The sequence below is a fragment of the Hippocampus zosterae genome, chromosome 17, assembly GCF_025434085.1.
Source record: "Hippocampus zosterae strain Florida chromosome 17, ASM2543408v3, whole genome shotgun sequence".
NCBI lineage: Eukaryota > Metazoa > Chordata > Actinopteri > Syngnathiformes > Syngnathidae > Hippocampus > Hippocampus zosterae.
In genome coordinates this window covers 3,073,900-3,092,441 of record NC_067467.1, presented here as the reverse complement: position 1 = coordinate 3,092,441, position 18,542 = coordinate 3,073,900, and the positions used below count along the sequence as shown (strand labels likewise).

The 18,542-nt window shown below is 42.7% G+C and overlaps 2 protein-coding genes and 2 long non-coding RNA genes across 5 annotated transcripts; 3 read left to right on the top strand and 1 right to left on the bottom strand.

Moving 5' to 3' along the window:
- Positions 1-97: 97 nt before the first annotated feature.
- slc2a6 (solute carrier family 2 member 6) lies at positions 98-3,781 on the top strand. 2 transcript variants are annotated; one of them, XM_052049249.1, is made up of 9 exons: positions 98-168; positions 251-344; positions 715-986; positions 1,102-1,198; positions 1,546-1,645; positions 1,846-2,039; positions 2,339-2,514; positions 2,631-2,923; positions 3,361-3,781. In XM_052049249.1, the coding sequence occupies exons 1-9, from the start codon at positions 98-100 to the stop codon at positions 3,684-3,686; spliced, it is 1,623 nt and encodes a 540-aa protein (XP_051905209.1). In that variant the 3' UTR covers positions 3,687-3,781. The 2 variants fall into 2 exon arrangements, with proteins under 2 accessions (XP_051905209.1, XP_051905208.1); XM_052049248.1 differs by lacking the exon at positions 98-168 and having other exon boundaries at positions 199-344.
- Positions 142-3,610, bottom strand: LOC127589938 (uncharacterized). The gene is made up of 3 exons (XR_007959519.1): positions 3,501-3,610; positions 1,858-3,268; positions 142-1,263 (listed from the first exon to the last, which is right to left on the bottom strand). It is a non-coding gene; the product is annotated as an uncharacterized LOC127589938 (long non-coding RNA).
- A 3,196-nt stretch (positions 3,782-6,977) lies between the features above and the next one.
- On the top strand, positions 6,978-13,157 carry si:ch211-157c3.4 (Lipopolysaccharide-induced tumor necrosis factor-alpha factor homolog-like). The gene is made up of 5 exons (XM_052049274.1): positions 6,978-7,138; positions 10,538-10,584; positions 10,674-10,766; positions 11,771-11,969; positions 12,619-13,157. Exons 2-5 carry the CDS (start codon positions 10,542-10,544, stop codon positions 12,734-12,736), a joined length of 453 nt encoding a protein of 150 aa, XP_051905234.1. The 5' UTR covers positions 6,978-7,138; positions 10,538-10,541; the 3' UTR covers positions 12,737-13,157.
- Positions 13,158-14,916: 1,759 nt separating this feature from the next.
- On the top strand, positions 14,917-17,493 carry LOC127589944 (uncharacterized). The gene is made up of 3 exons (XR_007959524.1): positions 14,917-14,931; positions 17,277-17,323; positions 17,412-17,493. It is a non-coding gene; the product is annotated as an uncharacterized LOC127589944 (long non-coding RNA).
- The last annotated feature ends 1,049 nt before the right edge of the window (positions 17,494-18,542 follow it).

Below are 18,542 nucleotides of genomic sequence, written 5' to 3'. Positions count from 1 at the left end.
GTCAGATTTTGATGACTGAGTAATTGTTAGCAGAAATATTCCAGTTGGTTGAAATTTCTAAAAGTCCAGTAATGACGTACTTCCTACTTTCACTTTCATGCTGGCCACTTCATTTGCAACCACTGTGTTGATTTCTTCTCAGACATTACCGCACTGGACATATCTCAGGTTCGCGTTTTTGTAAATATGACTGACTTAAACAATAGCAAAATAACTTTATTTTGGCCTTATTTGTGATATTATATAAAAGGCTAGACCGTACTACTGTTGTGCAGTCCTCCTGTGCTGACATGGATGAAGGAAGATCTCTACTGAATCCAAGAGAGCCATCACCAGAAGCCACGGTAAGCGATACAAAACTCACCTCAACAACAAAAACAGATACCGTTATGTAGTACTTTTGAACTTTAGACTCATTTTCATCACTGGCAATATAACTAAACCAAGTTTAAATGGACCCGCTACATGTGCGTGTAGCGTTTGTGACAGACATTGGGTGTTGGGTTTGGCCGCTAAAGCGGTCTTAACTTTGGGGACAGTCCAACCCAACTGAAATGCGTATGCTAACATCGAGCATGCTAGCAACCTATGAGAACTCATGATGTTAATATGGGAAAAATTTATGGCTTAGTGGAAAGGAATGCTAAAACTGACAACAGCTGTAAAAATCTAACATTGTCAGTGTTTTAATTAATCCTCTTCTCTCCATTCCAGTTCAACAAATCCAAACTGTTCCTGGCTGTTTTTGCAGCCGTCTTAGGAAACTTCAATTTCGGCTATTCCCTGGTCTATCCGTCTCCCGTCCTGCCTGTGCTCCAGGGTCCTGATGCGGACCCCCGGCTGAGGATGGACACCTCCCAGGCCGCCTTGTTCGGCTCAATCTACATGCTGGGTGTGGCCTGCGGTGGACTCGGGGCCATGCTGCTTAATGACTTGATTGGCAGAAAGCTGAGCATTATGGTCTCAGCCATCCCTTCTGCTATTGGGTCAGATATGAAACTGTATTTGAAAGGACTGTAGATGCTATTGCGTAGTCCATTATAGTCCATGCACACTTCAGTCATGGCTATTGTGACTTCATTCTTAACGTGTGCATTTCAGGTACCTGTTGCTGGGAGGGGCTACGGAATTATGGATGCTCCACTTGGGCCGCTTCCTCACTGGTGTCGCCGGGGGGGTGACAGCGGCGTCCATTCCTGTAGGTTGCGTGGGTTTTCTCCGGGTACTCCGGTTTCCTCCGCATTCCCAAATGATGCATGGCAGCTTAATGGAAAACTCAAAATTATCCCTAGGTGTGATTGTGAGTGCGAATGGTTGTTCGTCTCTGTGTGCCCTCTGATTGGCTGGCAAACAGTTCAGGATGTACCCCGCCTACTGTTCGAAGATAGCTAGAATGGGCTCCAGCATGCCCTGCGGCCTTCGTGACAATAAGCAGATTAGGAAATGGATGGATATTATTATTATCATCTGATCGTATGCATTATGCTCTGGTGAATTTCCATCACAGTGAATTTTACATTTAGGGTGTGTTTTGTTTTGTTTCAGGTTTATATTTCAGAGATCTCCCATAAATCACTGAGAGGAGCACTGGGAACCTGCCCTCAGATTACTGCTGTATTCGGAGCGCTGGCGCTCTATGCTTTGGGTAAAGGTTTTCATAAAATCTATTTCTAATGCACCCAAAATGCACTAGAACCTTTACAGGTGAATTTGACCCTCTACAAACTTTGGAATACAGACTGTTCAATGTCTCGATGCTTTTTGCACAATTTTCTGTCCTCTAACAAGGAGCCTAACTTTATGTGCGTCGTGTATGTACTATTCTGGATGTTATGTGATGTACAGGGCTAGTGTTACCGTGGCGGTGGCTTGCGGTGGCAGGAGGTGTGCCAGCATTGCTGATGGTACTGCTGCTAGTCTTCATGCCTTACTCCCCCAGAAGGCTCCTCTCTCTGGACAGAGCGGAGCAGGCCGAGCGCGCCCTTCACTGGCTGAGGGGAGCTGACTACGACATACAAAGCGAGCTGGATGCCATCAAGGTGAGATGTACAATAAAAATGATGAAATGGAAAAGAACGTCAAACACATACAGCAGAGAGTGCTATTATCAACTGTTAATAACATATAAAGAAGTTACAGGACAAAGTTGGCACTTAAACTTGTTATAAAGTTGGACTGGCTCACAGCGCATGATAACAATCCCCTGCTCGCATGCAGGTTTGCCCTCTAGAGGCCGTGAGCAGAATGGCAATAAGGGACAACTGCCATTCTATCTACTGTCGACTCTCAGGATTCAAGAACCTCTAACTAGGTATTCTGCATGTGTACTTCAATGCAGCACAGCATACGCCTGCAGAGCCGCGTCTCCTGGTACGAGCTGGCTAAGCCGGTCTACTACCGGCCAATTCTCATCTCTGTGGGCATGCGTTTCCTGCAGCAGCTGACCGGCATCAGCCCCATTCTTGTCTACTTGGAGCCCATCTTTTCGCAGAGCAATGTCTCGCTGGAGCCCAGGTGTGAAATGCAACCCGACTCGTTCATTCTGCGCATGACAGCTCATTATCTTTAATTAATGAGCATTTTTTGCATAGTGTAGTTAAGTCGCTACCTGTCCCTGTGTGCCGCATCAGGTACGATGCTGCAATTGTGGGGTTGGTTCGCCTTGTTTCTGTCAGCTTGGCAGCGGTTTTGATGGACAAAGCGGGGCGCAAAGCTCTGCTGTACACCTCCAGTTTTCTGATGTTCCTGGCCACACTGACCCTGACCGTGACTTCACACACCACACCTTACCAACCAAGGCCCACGCCTCAGAACTTCACCGCAAGTATGGAGCGCAACCTTCACTCTGACGTCACTTGGCTGGCAAGCAATCAAACACCCGCAGGACCCATTCCAATTATCAGCGTTGTGATATTTATATTTGGTGAGTGATATACTACCCGATTGTATGGCTTTTATGTGACAACAGCAACTATCCATCACTGCACGTTGTATCACTGTGAAGGAAAATAATTCCAGTGGAAAATCCTCTCCCTTGTGCACCTGTAGCCTGGGACTTGAGAGAACTTTTGTAGGCCGGACAATTATTGGTTCTTTGGCGCAGTACTTTGGGAAAAATCTTTTTTGAGGGGCAACGCCCTGTCAAACTAATCCATTGCCATTTCCTGGCCCAATAACACCAAGTCTGTCTCAAAATAGTTTCAAGGTGCATTTTTGTGAAGGATATCGGGCTGACTTCAGCTGACAAGCGTCAACTTTATCCGGCGATCTGTACGCACGCAAGATTTTATGTAAAAATTCTCACAACTGGCAGACATAGGTGCTTCGGTGCATTCACACAAGCCATTCTTTGTCTCGTAGGATATGCCATGGGATGGGGCCCGATCACGTGGCTGCTCATGTCAGAGGTGTTGCCACTGGGTGTCAGGGGCGTGGCCTCGGGCCTGTGCGTCACCGTGAGCTGGTTGACGGCCTTCGTGCTCACGGACGCCTTCACTCACCTGGTGGACAGTTACGGCCTTTACGTGCCGTATTCTATTTTCACGGTGGTATGCGTGGTGTGTCTGCTCTTCACCGCCTGGTGCGTCCCAGAGACCCGGGGCAGATCTCTGGAGGAAATCGAGAACTATTTCAGGGCACGCAGATTTACTATTAATCATGATCATGTCAATGCACTTGCGACATGAAGGACTTCTCACTCACAAAGACTTACTATAAACAAAACTACTGCTTCTGTTACCATTGTGTCTTTTTCTTGTAAATACACTAAATATGATATCAATATGGCAGCACTTTGGTCTTGTTTGTTGCATGTGACACACAGTTTGAGGTTCACGGTTTGGAATTCGCCCCGTGCTTCTGTGGGTTTTATCCAAGTACTCTGACTTTCTCCCACATGACAAAAAGGTGCATTTTAGGTTCATGAAAGAATCAAAATTTCTCATCGGTGCGAATGTGAGCATAAATTGTTGTTCACAGGCGTGCCTGAAGATTGGTCGGCGACCATTCCAGAAGCCAGGGTGCACTTTGCCTCTTGCCCTTGGGGGAAACACTCTTGAAAATGGATAGAGTGATGATAATGATCATTTCTATTTGCAACAGTAATACTAACCGTAATACTACACGTGAAAAAAAGCATAAAATCACAATATTGAAGGAACAATGACAAATTATTATGGTATATCTTACTTTTTTTTTAAAAAACAAAACAAGAATAAAGTCAAATTTACCTCCAAGTTTCTGTGTAGCTATGTTGTGGTAAGTTAACTTTAAGATAAGTTTCACAAACAAGTTAAATTTAAACATTTTATCACATCGCACCAATATAAAGACTTGAATGTGGTCGAACATTCATACTTCCATCCTTTTCCCCCCCTCTTATAACTTTTCAGTGCAGTCTTAAATACTTCTTTATGGAATACACGCATACTGAAAGCCAGTGACATATTTTAAACATTGTAAAATAGTTGCGTAATGACAAATATGTTGGCACCTGTCTTTTTGATTTACCACAGACTAGGAGTTATGTGGTCACAGGTTTGCAATCTGGCTGCGTGTCTTTGTGACTGCATATTTAAAGTACTAAGTGACATTCTGGCTGTTTTTGACAAGGGGAAAAAAATACTCGACTGGATTTGTCTTGTACAAAAGATGAAATAACAGTGAATGAAAATTAATGTTAACAGTCTCCTTTATCCTAATAAGACAAGATGATATTTTGGATATTGGGAACTGGTTGAAAGTTTCATTCAAGTGATATGTGGTCATTTAAAGGTAAACGGAGATCCTAGTTTAAAAAACAAACAAAAACTTAGTGGCTTCAGACACAGATTTGATGTCAGAAGAACAAATGTTTCTTGATGCCCAAAGGCAATGACAGCATGACTTAACTGCATAACAATGGCAGTGGAAAAGATTCAATGAAAAAAGGCAAGGCTCTTCAAACAGATCAAGTGCCAAATATAATTATAAAAATGCATTACATAAAGACGACAAACAGGTCGTGTTATTTTTACAACAAAACAAAAACAATCATTTGGATTTTTTTTTTTTTTGCTTTGACTTGCAAGCAAAAATATGAGATAGGCCACACAACTGGAGATAAGCAATCTTTCTGCGTCTATGCCTTTTAGATCCAGAGGGGAGGATACATTTCAGATTAATATCAACAAATTTGGTAAAAACATCTTTAACCACTTCTGATTAAAAGAGCTGCCCGAATCCACTTTTTGCACTGTACTTTCTTTAACGTCAACCAAGTTAAACCTTTGATTTGACCTAATTTACTGCTCACATCTCTCATACATTTATGTGAAACACCACTTGCCCATTTTCAAAGCAATGTGTTTGTTTTCTACTTTATCTTTACCCTCCTTTTTTGGGGGGGCGGGGGGGGGGGGGCGATAGACTCGACTATAAAGTATGACAATGCCATGATTTTCATGAGTGGATCCAAAAAAAAAATGAGGATCAGCCTCCATGACAACAGTTGTCGCATAATGTACAGCGTTGCGAGGATGGCTCGATTGTCAGGAATGTTGTCCATCAGGCCTGCCGAAACAGACACGCACATACCATCACCTCACCCCATTTGACATCATACGCCGGCAACACCCTCTCACACACCTTTACCTACATGGATACCACTGCTCATGTGTGTTTCTTCTCTGGAGGATTGAAAAATTCTCCGGCAATTCATGTGAAATTTGGCCTTTTTAACGGGAGATGTGAACACATCCGCGGAAGCCCACCGCTTTAGTTTGCAGGGCATATAACGTTTAAAAATTGAAATTAAAAACCCGCGCTCGGTGCAGTACATGCTGATCCAATGACAAATAGTTAAAAAATGCAGTTGAACAGGCACGCAGTCTTCCGCCGACGTATTTGTAGGAGAGATGCTGTGAGAGAGGCACAGCAAAGGAAAGCAGGGGAAAGTCGCAGATTAAGATCAGAGCAAATGCATTTTTGTTCATGCGGGTATTTAAAGAGTCGTTACAAAAAGGGGGAGAGAATTCCAATCGTCAAGAGCGGAACCTGTTACATGCATATCGAATTTTTTAGGCCACAAGTGTCTTGACCAACATTACACAGGCAGAAGATGAGTCATCTGTAACTTTTGACATTCTTTGCGGTGACGTTACAGGCCAAGACCAACAAAGAAATGCTTCCATTGTTACACCTTTCCTGGGTAATCTACTCCCAGGAACTACTGTTTTCTCAGACTGGAATTGACGTCAACTGCAGGTCATCCAAGTCTTTATTTTATGTCATTGAGTTTAGGCTTGCTGTAATTATCATTGGCAGGCATGTCAAATTCATTTTCATGGCGTGCCACATCACAGTTATAGTTTACAACTGTGAAAATCACATTGATACAATCACCCCACTACATGATTACAAAAACACGAATGCCCTTGCATTTATTGCTCTGTACATTTCCAACACCCAAATCACAAGTATTGTATTGGAAATCACAAGTCAGTAAAACTCTCAACAAAATATTTAGATTTAAAACAGCTGTTCAGTTTACGTGAAAGGAATGTGGCGCAAAACAATATTTGTTACAAATCAATTTTGCAAGATCGACATATGCCAATCACATACTTTTCTGTGAAAAACTCGGAGCACCACGAGTAAAGATGCCTTAAGAATGATTTAGGCACAGTAACAAATTTGTTATTGTACTTTTTTATGCTTGGCATGAATGTCTTGAGGTGATTTTTTTCCTCAAATGTTGCGTTAGCCCGTGTCATTATGAGTATGTGGCCCTGCGGTCACATTTTGGCGCCCAAGGAGCTTCATATATATTTAGACAATGCGTTTTACGCCATACATCAGCAGGAGCGGAACAGGTTTGACTTCCTTTTGCCGAGTGACACATACACACACTCATTCAATCATCAGCCAGAGACCAAAAACAAAGTTGGAATCTTTTTACTTACACCTAGCGGCTCGGCTCGTGCATATCAACGTCTTGGCGAAGAGGGCAGGGACTGAGGGCGTCTTGAGGGTGGGGCAAGAGCTCTGAGGTACAGGTGACAAAGCTCCACCTGGCAGCGGTGTTGCGTCTGGACCCTCGATAGCTGCAGTAGTGGCACCAGCTAATAACTTTGGACAGTGACGCCAGCACTTGGACCAGGTGAGACCCTCACTGATGGATCATTCTCTTTCTTTGGATATGTAATGACTCGGGGGGTCGGGATTTATATTGACAGAAGATTGTCTTTGAAGGGCTTTAATATTGTTCTGTTGATAAGCAAGATACTGGCACCTCAGCAGGATGTTCTGATAAGCTAAATAAAGTCGAGGGCCCAGTGAATGAAATCAACAATTGGTCCAAGATGGTTTGTTTCTGTCAAGGATTTCTGTCTTGTGCTCGACTGTGAGGTAGCAAAATTTTTTCTTACAAAATCTTCCCATAAAGTGGCTCATCACGCTAAATACTTCTCAGATTTACGAATATGACTATCTTTTTTTTCTGCTTGAAAGTCAGGTCTCTAATTTAATTCGGACTTCACTTGTGATGAGAAGCTGGAGCAAAGATTTACACCAAAATGATTGTGGACGTGAACTACCAGATGGAATACTTTTCATTTTATATCAGACGTACTCATCAGCACCTTGGTGGCTGATGCGATCATGCGATACGAAATGATTTTTGTTTTTTTAGTAGGTTAACCTCAAGGGGTATTGGCAATACAAACAATAACATTGTGTTCTGAAGGTGCAGGCAGGTGGGAAGTTGTGACTGTTGTTGTGATCACAGAATGCAGACCGACCTGATCATGACTTTTTTTACGCAAGTCATCCGCATTTATTTTTTTAACACAACGGCTTGGCTATTTGTGTAAGTTAAGCTTTTCTTTTAACTGTATTGATCAAAAAGAGGCTGAAAAGTGCTTCGAAGGGACCATAACTGACAGCCCCCTGGCAAATTGTATTTTCAGTATATTCACGGGGTTCCCCAAATTCGTCAGCCAGTGTTCTCATGCTGGGATTTTGTTTCAATTTAAACAACCTGGCATATAAACGTCTCTAGGAGCCAAGCGTTTTAGTCATTATCAGCAGCTCCCCAAATCATCTGCTGACGGGAGCGTCCGCACGGCAGCTGCGATGACACTATGCATTCAGACAAAGCCCGTCCTTTCATCTCTTGCGCGTCATGGAATCTCAGCACAATAATGTACGTCATGTCGCTCGCATCTGATCAGAGGCCAAGAGTGAGGGAGCAACCAGTCCGCCGAGATGAGCTGCATTGGCCGCACATGACGCACACGAATGAAAGAAAGACAAGAAAAGTGTATCTTGCCTCTGAAAACAATCTGTTCATTTTCCGCTCGTGAAATGCATACATGCTGATATCAACTATGAATTAATTGCTCGAGATTGGTAGTTGTGTTCACCTATTAAGATCAGAGCATTCAAATCAATCCTACACGTTAGTCACGAACATTTGGCTCGGCACACCCTTCCATCTGTAAAAAACATGCGGTTGAGCAACATTCCTCGACCAGAATGTGTGGATACATGGATGTGGGCATGTGAAGCATTGACAGGAAACCATCATCTGCTTTGTCAAGTGGCCAAGAGACTGTATACTCAGCAAGGAGTCATTGTAAGTGTGTTTGCCTATGAATGCAGAGTCTATTTTTATCCATGCTCATTCGGTAACTCTCGCACATTTTTGTTTGTTTGTTACATTGTGGTTAATGCAATAAAAAGTGTAGCTGGGCTGGCTCGACTGATCAATGGACTGTCAATGGAAGACACGTAATAGTGGTCAACTTGAAAAATAATATTTAACGTTCCATTCGCTGTGGCCTACCTTTGCATTAAATATTGTTTACTTTTTTTTTTAACGTCTGGCAGCGCCTTGTCAATGTTTTTTTGTGTGAGCACATTTTTTAATTCTAGCAGTGCGGCCCGATGGAAAGAAGACAGTCTTGTGATGAACTTTGTGACAAAAGATGAATACACAATTTGCAAATATTACTTTCACCGGTCTCTGAATCAGTGTTCATGTTCAGAGAAATGATGTTTGTATTTGTTTTTTTTTCCAGTCATTTTTATATCATCCATAACTTCTACAGTACGTATAGATGAGTGATAAAAACATAAATGTGATTCTTTGATTCTAAAACTCCTATGCAAGAATTTAGTGGGGTGTTTGATATTCAATAACATGACCAGGACCACTTTTGTAGTTTAGGACTAGGGTGCTTTATGGAAACAACTTCCCATTGTGTGTCTACTAATCATTAAATTAATATTTTTATATGCAAAAGAAGAAAAAAATAAGGAAAAACACAAGACTGCAATTAAACCCACTTGATCAGCATGGTAATGACTAGCCATACCTAAAAGGAAGCACGCCAAGCGGGGACCACACCTGGGCGTTGCCTTGGTCCAGGGTGCTGACAGCAAACATGCATGCAATGCAACAGCACCTAACATCGCAAGCATGACTGATCAGCTCAGATTCCAAACATTACTCGGAGCTGGTTAAAATTCACATTTTCATTTCTAATATGCTTTGTAATACATATACATCACTTCCTGCAAGTTGTCAAATACAGATCGATTAAAAATATAGGTTTTCATTCCGTAACGTACTGTAAGCTTGAGGCATCGTGGCTGTTGTTACTTTAGCCACCGCTAGGGTTACCGAAAGTGACGTTTTAGTAGCCAACCAGCATGCCACACCATTGAGATGGTGTGCAGTTTCCATGGGCTATACAACACAGCACTTTTCTTTCTTTTTTTTTAATTCGAGGAAGGGGATTTTTACACACAAAACTTGACAAGAGCGTTTTCAAACCCGACATCATCGGTGTCAAACTCCGGTCCTGGAGTGCCACTGTCCTCCATGTTTTCTTTTCCATCCCTCCGTGTTTCACCACACCTGATTCATGCAGGACGGCGGCTCTCTAGGACCGGAGTTTGACACCTCTCCCTACATGTTTGAGCCGATCAGGACATCGGAGCCTGTCAGTGGAAGAAAAAGTGAACGTGAAGACTGAGACAATGCCACTGAGGAGCCTGGTTTATTAGAGTCAAGCCTACAGAAAGGCTTTGCCGTCTGGAGCAGCTTGCCACGTAGGCAGAATAAATGCATATTACACTACACAAAAAAAAAAAAAATTGTTGACATGTACCCGATGCTCTCTGCGAAATGTTTGCTAAACATGCTGAAGCACGTAGAGAGCAAGTGAACATGAAGAGCCGCTGAATGAAGCGGCTTCTGTGAAGTTACAGCTCTGGAACTACTTGAATCCGAGAGCACCGGATATTCAAACCCCAAACAGCACATTTTGAATTGTATTTAGTGATTAGACTGTCGTCTGTCCATGATCTAATTGATGACTAATATGATCATTTGTAAAGGAGTTCTGGTGGGCTCAAAACAAACTTTTTCAATCTTTTGTCTCTTACCTTTCAGCTCCACCATTCATGTTTTTTCACACCACCTACAGGCAGGAAGCGTCGTTCCAAAGCATGGAAGTTGCAGACAATCTGATTCTCTTCTTTTCTCTTGTAGCACCATGGCATCAGATGTAAAACATCCCCCTCCCTACACCATTCCAGGTATGATCAGCATCAACATCATCGTTGTCTTCTCCGATTGTCATCTTCTCATTTTTCATCAATGTGCTGGGGTTTTTTTTCTGCTTAAGTTGACCAACCTGAGGGAGACAATGTGAAAATCTATCATCTGCATACTCCATTCAACCCTGTGGGCACAGAGACTGTCACACCCGCTGTACCAGGTAAACAAACACTATCAAGCAATAGAGGCCTCAATGTAAGACAAATTAAATTAATCCTGCCGCGAGACCTCATTAAGCAGCAGATACTAAAAATACCCTCAACCACATTTCACATAAATTGTCACACTTGGCAGACCCTTTTAACACATTATGTATATAAAACAACCACAAATAAACTGCAGCTTATCCGACTGTTTGTGTTCAGCCTGGGATGGTCAAGATGAAATACACTTTTTTTTTTGCCCTAATTGTTGGCCCGGTAGGACGCAACCATTTTCTTTTTCAAAGGTTTATAATACTATGTTGATTATTATATGGATAGGTCCATTGGCCAAAGTAGAAGTGGCAAGGCATTTGGTGAAAGTGGTAACACGCATGTGTGTGTGTGTGTGTGTGTGTGTGTGTGTGTGTGTGTGTGTACTGTACATTCGTCGTAGTTCTGCCTGAGTACAAAATTGTGTATCTAATCTTAATGTGAACTGCGAACTAGCGCGACTAATACAGATGAATCAATGAAAAATAACGACGTGAACAACAAGATAGCGCAAAATTGACGAGAGATAAACATTACCTGCAACTCAGTACTCAATATGGCGGAAGCAGTGGTGAAGCCGCATTCAGTCGGGTCAATTATCTGCGCAACAAACAAGCATTAGCTCATCAACTCCACAAAGAAAAGGTTTCAGTCGACAAAACGTCACTTTAACAACGACAAAGAAAGCAATGTGGATTCAGAACAATCAAGGGGAAGTACTTGGGCACACCATTCATCAGTTTAATAACTCACCATTATGCATTCCTTTTAGCGCTGACTGACCATACGGCGGGAAGCAGGCGCCACACTGTATGCTCTTGCGTCACGTCCGCCATAAATTTATAAAGTTTAATTTGATACAGTTTAATTTTATAAAGTTGCCACTGCGTGATACGTGTACAACTGTAAAAAAAGAAAATTAATAAATTGTCATTTATTATTTCTTCTCCTTCTTTGTCCTTGCCATCAGTGTACACGTCTGGAGGCGGTGGCTTGAGCTCAGGCTTCGACGGCGATGGCCATAAAAAGTTGACCAGTTACGACACATCGCTGGGTTTTAATTCTGGCATGACCACGTGCCCCTCCTGCCAGCAGCAAGTCATGACGAACGTTTCTTACAAACCGGGGAAATATGCCTGGCTGATGACTCTCCTCTTTTTCTGCCTCGGGTGAGCGACAGCTGCATACACAACACAGAAACTCACAAATACGGATGAAAAACGCACCTGAGTGGACCATGTGTTTTCTTATACATTATAATGGTTAAATGTGTCACATTATTATCAAACAAGAATACATACGACTACTAATAATGATTATTATTATTATTACTTTATTTTGGGGGGTGTTGCAGCACATGCCAGAATACCCCTTTGACAGGGTGTTCCTTCACATCAGGCCGCTTGCCATGGCAACATTACAGATGCTCTATTCCATTTTATGTGTGTTCGTATTGTTTTGTGTTCTTTGTTATTGTAAAGTGTCCTTGAGTGTCTTGAAAGGCGCTTATAAATAAAATTATTATTATTATTGCCCGTCCACTATACATTGTGTAGAGAAAATAGGTCTCATGTAACTAACTAGCAACAGTGATTCAAGCATGTACTAACAATTAATTTAAAATCTTGTTTGCATTTTTAAAATTTTACGGAGCCCGATATTCCAAAGTAGTTCACGATATATCCAAGAGACTAAGGTTAGAGATCAGCGTGAAATGCTTGCCACATCAACTGTTACACCTGCCATCTCTGATTGGTTGTTTTTCCTCGAGTGCCAACCAATGCGTGTGTGTGTGTGTGTGTGTGTGTGTGCGCGCAGGTTGGTGCTGTGCTGCTGCCTGCTTCCCCTATTCTTCAAAAGATTCAAGGATGCCCACCACACATGCCCCCGTTGCAATAGACTGCTGCATGTGGAGAAGAGGAAATGCTGTGACTGAGCCCCGCCCGACACACATATACAACACACTGGTCAAAATAAGACCAACACCCCCACCCACCCCTGCACCAAATTGACAACAACAGAGTCACTTCTTTCAATGGGTGAGCCGGATTGAGCTGGCATGGTTTTTCCATCTTAAACAATGGTGCAATCACATTCATCCCCTCCCGCTGCACTTCTTCCTCCTGATTACAGCAACAAACAAAATCTCCTCTTTTGTTTAGCGCCGACGTCATTGATTATCATATACATAGTTCAAATGAAGGACTGTACATACATATAAGCCTATTAAGTGTTTTAAGGAATCAATCATGTGAAATTGAAAAGTGGAAATTGTCATGTTTGTGCCACCAGGCAATAGACGAAGCTATTGAATGCATGTATGTCTCTCTTTATGAAGGAATTAAAACTGATAAAAATGCTCCCTGTAAAATAATGTTTTTTTCCTGATGAAAACTGAAGTTTATAACAGAACCACCGGTTATATTTAGAATGTTGTCACATGTATCATTTTACAAATATGGGAAGGGGTGGAAAAATTCTCCTGCAAATCATGTGAAATTTGACATTTTTACAAGGAATACTGACACATCCGTGAAATCCTCCTGCTTTAGCTTGCAGTGCATATAAAGTTTAAAATAAAATAAATAAAAACGTGTGCTCAGTGCTGTACATACTAATCCAGAGACAAATGGTTGAAAAATTTGTCTGAACAGGCATACAGTCCTCCGCCTCGTCAAGAGTGGAAACTGCTACATGTTTTGTGGGTCATCCAAGTCTTTATTTTATGTCTTTGAGTTTCGGCTTGCTGTAATTATCTTAGGCACGGGTGGCAAATTCATTTTCATGGCGTGCCACATCACAGTTATAGTTTCCTTCAGAGGGGCTTTTACAACTGTAAAAATCACATCGCAATAATCACCCCACGACATGATTACAAAAACACAAATGCCCTTGCATTTATTGTGATGTACAGTTTCAACACCCGATTGTATTGGAAATCACAAGTCAGGAAAACTCTCAACCAAATATTTAGATTATAAACTACTGTTGAGTCTATGTGAAGGGCTGTGGCGCACAATAATATTTGTAACAAATCAATTTTGCAAGATACACAAAGTAAGACACACTTTATTAGCTTTAGCGGTCCTTCTCTTGCCCCAAAATATGATGAACCCATTGACATGTGGGCGGGGTCCTGCCTGGATTAGAATATTTTCAAGTCGGGCGAAGCACCGTCGGGACTTCAGACGGTACATCCGATTGGATGGATGATGGCAGAGTGCGTAAGGCGATTTTGGCAATGTTGTTGAATGGATGAATGAATGATCTTCGGTCCGTGTTACTCCATGTCGCTTCTGCCTTTGGTTCCCCGTTTTACAATTACAGAGATAGTCACTAATCTGTCAAGATCTCGAATGTGGCCGACCGTCTCTTCAGCCGTTCTGCAGTATTGGCGCCATTTGCTTGTTGTAATTCTCTCACAACAAACCTCCATTTCTGTTGCTTTTCAACTCCAAATCCAAATATTTCTCCCTTGATTGTCCAAAAATTGTGCCATTATTTCCAAATGACAGTGCAGAAAATGCAGGCTGCAAAGTACGAGCGGCAGGTGGATCGTTTTCGCCGATTGGCGGGGTTGAAATGCATAGATCGACATATGCCGATCACATACTTTCTGTGGAAATCGGACAATCACGATCTGCGGTCGACCATCTGGAGCACCGATACTAAAGATGTCTGAAAAGATGTCTGTTTGTTTTCTCAGATGTTACATCAACTCGTGTTATTGAGTATTAGTCTGTGGCCCTGAGGTTGCATTTTGGGGCCCCGAGAGTGTCAAATCTGGCGGTTTCGACAATGTGTTTTATGGGCACACCTCAGCAGGAGAGGAACAGGTTTGACGTCCTTTCGATGAGTGACACATACACACACACTCCTTCAATAATCAGTCAGAGACCAAAAAACAAAGTAGAAATCTTTTTTAGTTACGCCTTGCGGCTCGACTCGTGCATATCGTCTTGGCAAAGAGGGCGGGGCCTGAGGGCGTGTTGAGGGTGAGGCGAATGTTTTTGAGGTACAGGTAACAAAGCTAACACCTGGCAGTGGTGTTGTGTCTGGACTGTCGAAAGAGGTGTTTCGTGGTTGGAGCTCGCGCACAACTTTGCACAGTGACACCAGCGCCTGGACCGGGTGAGACCCTCACTGATGGATCGTTCTCTCTTTATGGATATGTCATGACTCAGGGTCAGGATTTATACTGTTAGATGTTCAAAAAAGGGAACTGATCATTGTCTTTGAAGGGCTTGAATTTTGTTTTGTTGATAATTAAGAGACTGGCACATCTGCGGCATGTTCGGATATGCAAAACAAAATTAGATCGGCCAGTGAACAAAATTAACAATCGGTTCAAAGTGGTTTGCTTCTCGGTGGATGGAAAGCTTTTAAATCTCCCGCTTGACTGCGAGGTAGCTAATTTTATCCAGATCTTAGAATGTTGCATGTTCATGCTCAATAGTTTTCTTTTTGAAGAGAAAGTCAGGTGTCTAATCCAACTCGGACTTCACTTGTGAACTACCAGACGGAATACTTCTCGTTTTGTATTCTGCGCACCAATCAGAACCTTGTGGCTGATGCGATCATGCAATATGACCCTGTTTTTTTTTTTAGGGAGGTTAGTTTCTTGGGTTATAGTGGCAATACAAATAATGTCATTGTGTTCTGAAGATGCAGGCAAAACTTTAGGGCAGCACAGCAACACAGGGGCGCCATCTTAAAAAATAGATAAATAAAAGTGGCATTTTATTTTACTACGTACGAAAATTGTGTTTTTATTTCATTCTTATTGTTGTTCAACCAAATAATAATGCAATTTTATGGGAATTTTCACACTCAAAAACTGATACAGTACGTTCGAATTCTATGGTCGCATTTCTGATGGGGTCACAAGAAAATGGCATTTTCCACTTGTGACATTAAAGTGGTGGCTGACTCGGTCACAGAAGTCCAAGGTTCGATTGCCCCCGAGGCCTTCCTGTGTGGGTTTTCTCCGGGTACTCCGGTTTCCACCCACATTCCAAAAACATGCATGGCAGGTTAATGGAACACGAAATTGTCTCTAGGCGTGAGTGTGAGCGCGAATGGTTGTTCGTCTATGTGAGCCCTGCGATTGGCTGACAACCAGTTCAGGGTGTATACCGCCTATTGCCGGAAGAAAGCTGGGATAGGCTCCGGCACGCCCCGCGACCCTTGTGAGGATAAGCGGATCTCAAAATGGATGCATAGATAGATTGATGGACTTTTTTGGCTTGTATTATTAAGTACATTCTTAATTCGGCAACTACCCAATGGCTGCCTGCTCATTTGTGAGCTGATTAAAAAAAGTCAGAGGATTATGAACATTCCTCCTTCTGTCTTGTTCGACCAGCACAGATGCCACACCTTTGGCTGAGGTGCGATGCCTGTGACTGCTGAAGTGATGAGGGTGGAGGGTTGTGACTCGGTTGTCGTGACCACAGAATGCAGACCGACTTGATCATGAATTTTTTCTTTTACAAGTCATCCACGTTTTTTTCAACACAGCAAGCTTGGCTAGTTGTGAACATTTAAGTTCAGTTTTTTATTTTCAGTGTATCCAAAATAGGTTGAAAAGTGCATCCATTAGAAAATTATATTTTCAGTATATTCACAGGGTTCCCCAAATCTAATGCAGGGATTTTGATTCAATTCAAACAAGCCCTTTCGTCATTACCAGCAGCCGCCAAAATCATCTGCCGACGAGAGCATCCCCACGGGGTCTGTGTGACCCTACGCATCCCGTCAAAGCCCGTCCTTTCATCTCTTGCGTGTCATGGAATCTCACCACAATAATGTACCTCATGTCGCTTGCTTGTGGTAAAAGGCGAAGGGTAAGGGAGCAACCGGTTAGCCGAGATGAGCTGTGTCACGTTTGCGTGGTGGTGGTGGACCCCAAAAAGCAGGCAGGAGGGAGGAGCAGGGTGAACTTGAAGAAGTGTATTGATAAAACACAGAAAACTAATTCCAAAACAAAGTCATGAAAACAAAACGAATCCAACGTAACAAACAAACACCATGGCAGAAAGTTCTGCCACAAACTAAAAACTCTCAATGACAAAAACATGACAAAAACATGACTGAAAAAAACATGACAGCAGCAAAAAGCAACAATGACCCGACAATGAGTGCTCGGGCTGGGAGTCCTTTTTCAAGCCACTAATTATCTAACGACCAATCAGCTGCAGGGAAAAGCCCCACAAAAACGAGAGGGCGGGAAATTCAAACCACAAACATTTTGAATTGTATTTCGTGATGAATCTGCCGTCCACCCGTGATCTAATTGATGATTGAAATTATCCTTTTAATGGGGTTCTGAAGGGCTCAAGACAAACTTTTTCAATCTTTGGTCTCATACTTTTAAACTCCATCATTTACGGTTTGTCACGCCATCTACAGGCAGGAAGCGTCATTACAAAGCATGGAAGTTGCAGATGATCTTATTCTCTTCTTTTCTCTTGTAGCACCATGGCATCAGATGTAAAACATCCCCCTCCCTTCACTATTCCCGGTATGCTCAGCATCAACATCATCGTGGTCGTCTCCAATTGTCATCTTCTCATTTTTCATCAATGTGCTGGGGGTTTTTTTTGCTTTAGTTGACCCACCTGCGAACTATAATCTACATACTCCATTCCGCCTTGTGACCACAGAGACCATCACACCCGTCGTACCAGGTAAACACACGCTGTCACATACGCAATCATTTACAGGGAATGTAATTGTCAATTAATACATATATACAGACATACCTACATACAGTGGCGGCTCTAAAAAGTTTTCTCGTTTTAATGTTTGGTTGCCTATCATTCATTAATCCTTCTACGCCGTTGTCCTTTCCATCAGTGAGCAAAACAACCGTGACCAGTTACAACACAGCGCTGGGTTATCATTCTGGCATGACCACGTGCCCCTCCTGCCAGCAGCAAGTCATGACCAACGTCTCTTACAAACCCGGGAAATATGCCTGGCTGATGACTCTTCTCTTTTTCTGCCTCGGGTGAGCGACAGCAGTGGACACACAACACACAAATACTCATGAAAAACACACCTGAGTCGATAAACCCTTAAAATATATCAAATAATTAGCAAACAAGAATATATTCTCCATCCATCCATTTTCTATTCCGCTTATTCTCTCAAGGGTTGCGGGCGTGCTCGATGGAAGGGCACACATAAACGAACAACCATCCGTACGTGAGACAAATAAATTATTTGTGGAGGGAAAATAGGCAGTGCCTCAAGCAAGTACCAGTAATTAATTAAAAATCAATTACATCCTTGTTTGCATTTTTTTAATATCACGGAGCTGGATATTCCGGTGTAGTTTCAGCATATCTCCCAGAGACCAAGGTCAGAGGTTAGCGGGAAATGATTGACACCTCAACTGTCACACCTGCTGTGGCTGATTAGTTCTTTTTCCTCGGGCGCCAACCAGTGCATATCTGCCTGTGTGTATGTGTGTGTGTGTGTGTGTGTTTGCGTGAGCGCAGGTTGGTGCTGTGCTGCTGCCTGCTTCCCCTATTCTTCAAAAGATTCAAGGATGCCCACCACACATGCCCCCGTTGCAATAGACTGCTGCATGTGGAGAAGAGGAAATGCTGTGACTGAGCCCCGCCCGACACACATATATACACACACACACACACTGGTCCCCCCTGCACCAAATTGACAACAACAGAGTCACTTCTTTCAATGGGTGAGCCGGATTGAGCTGGCATGGTATTTTC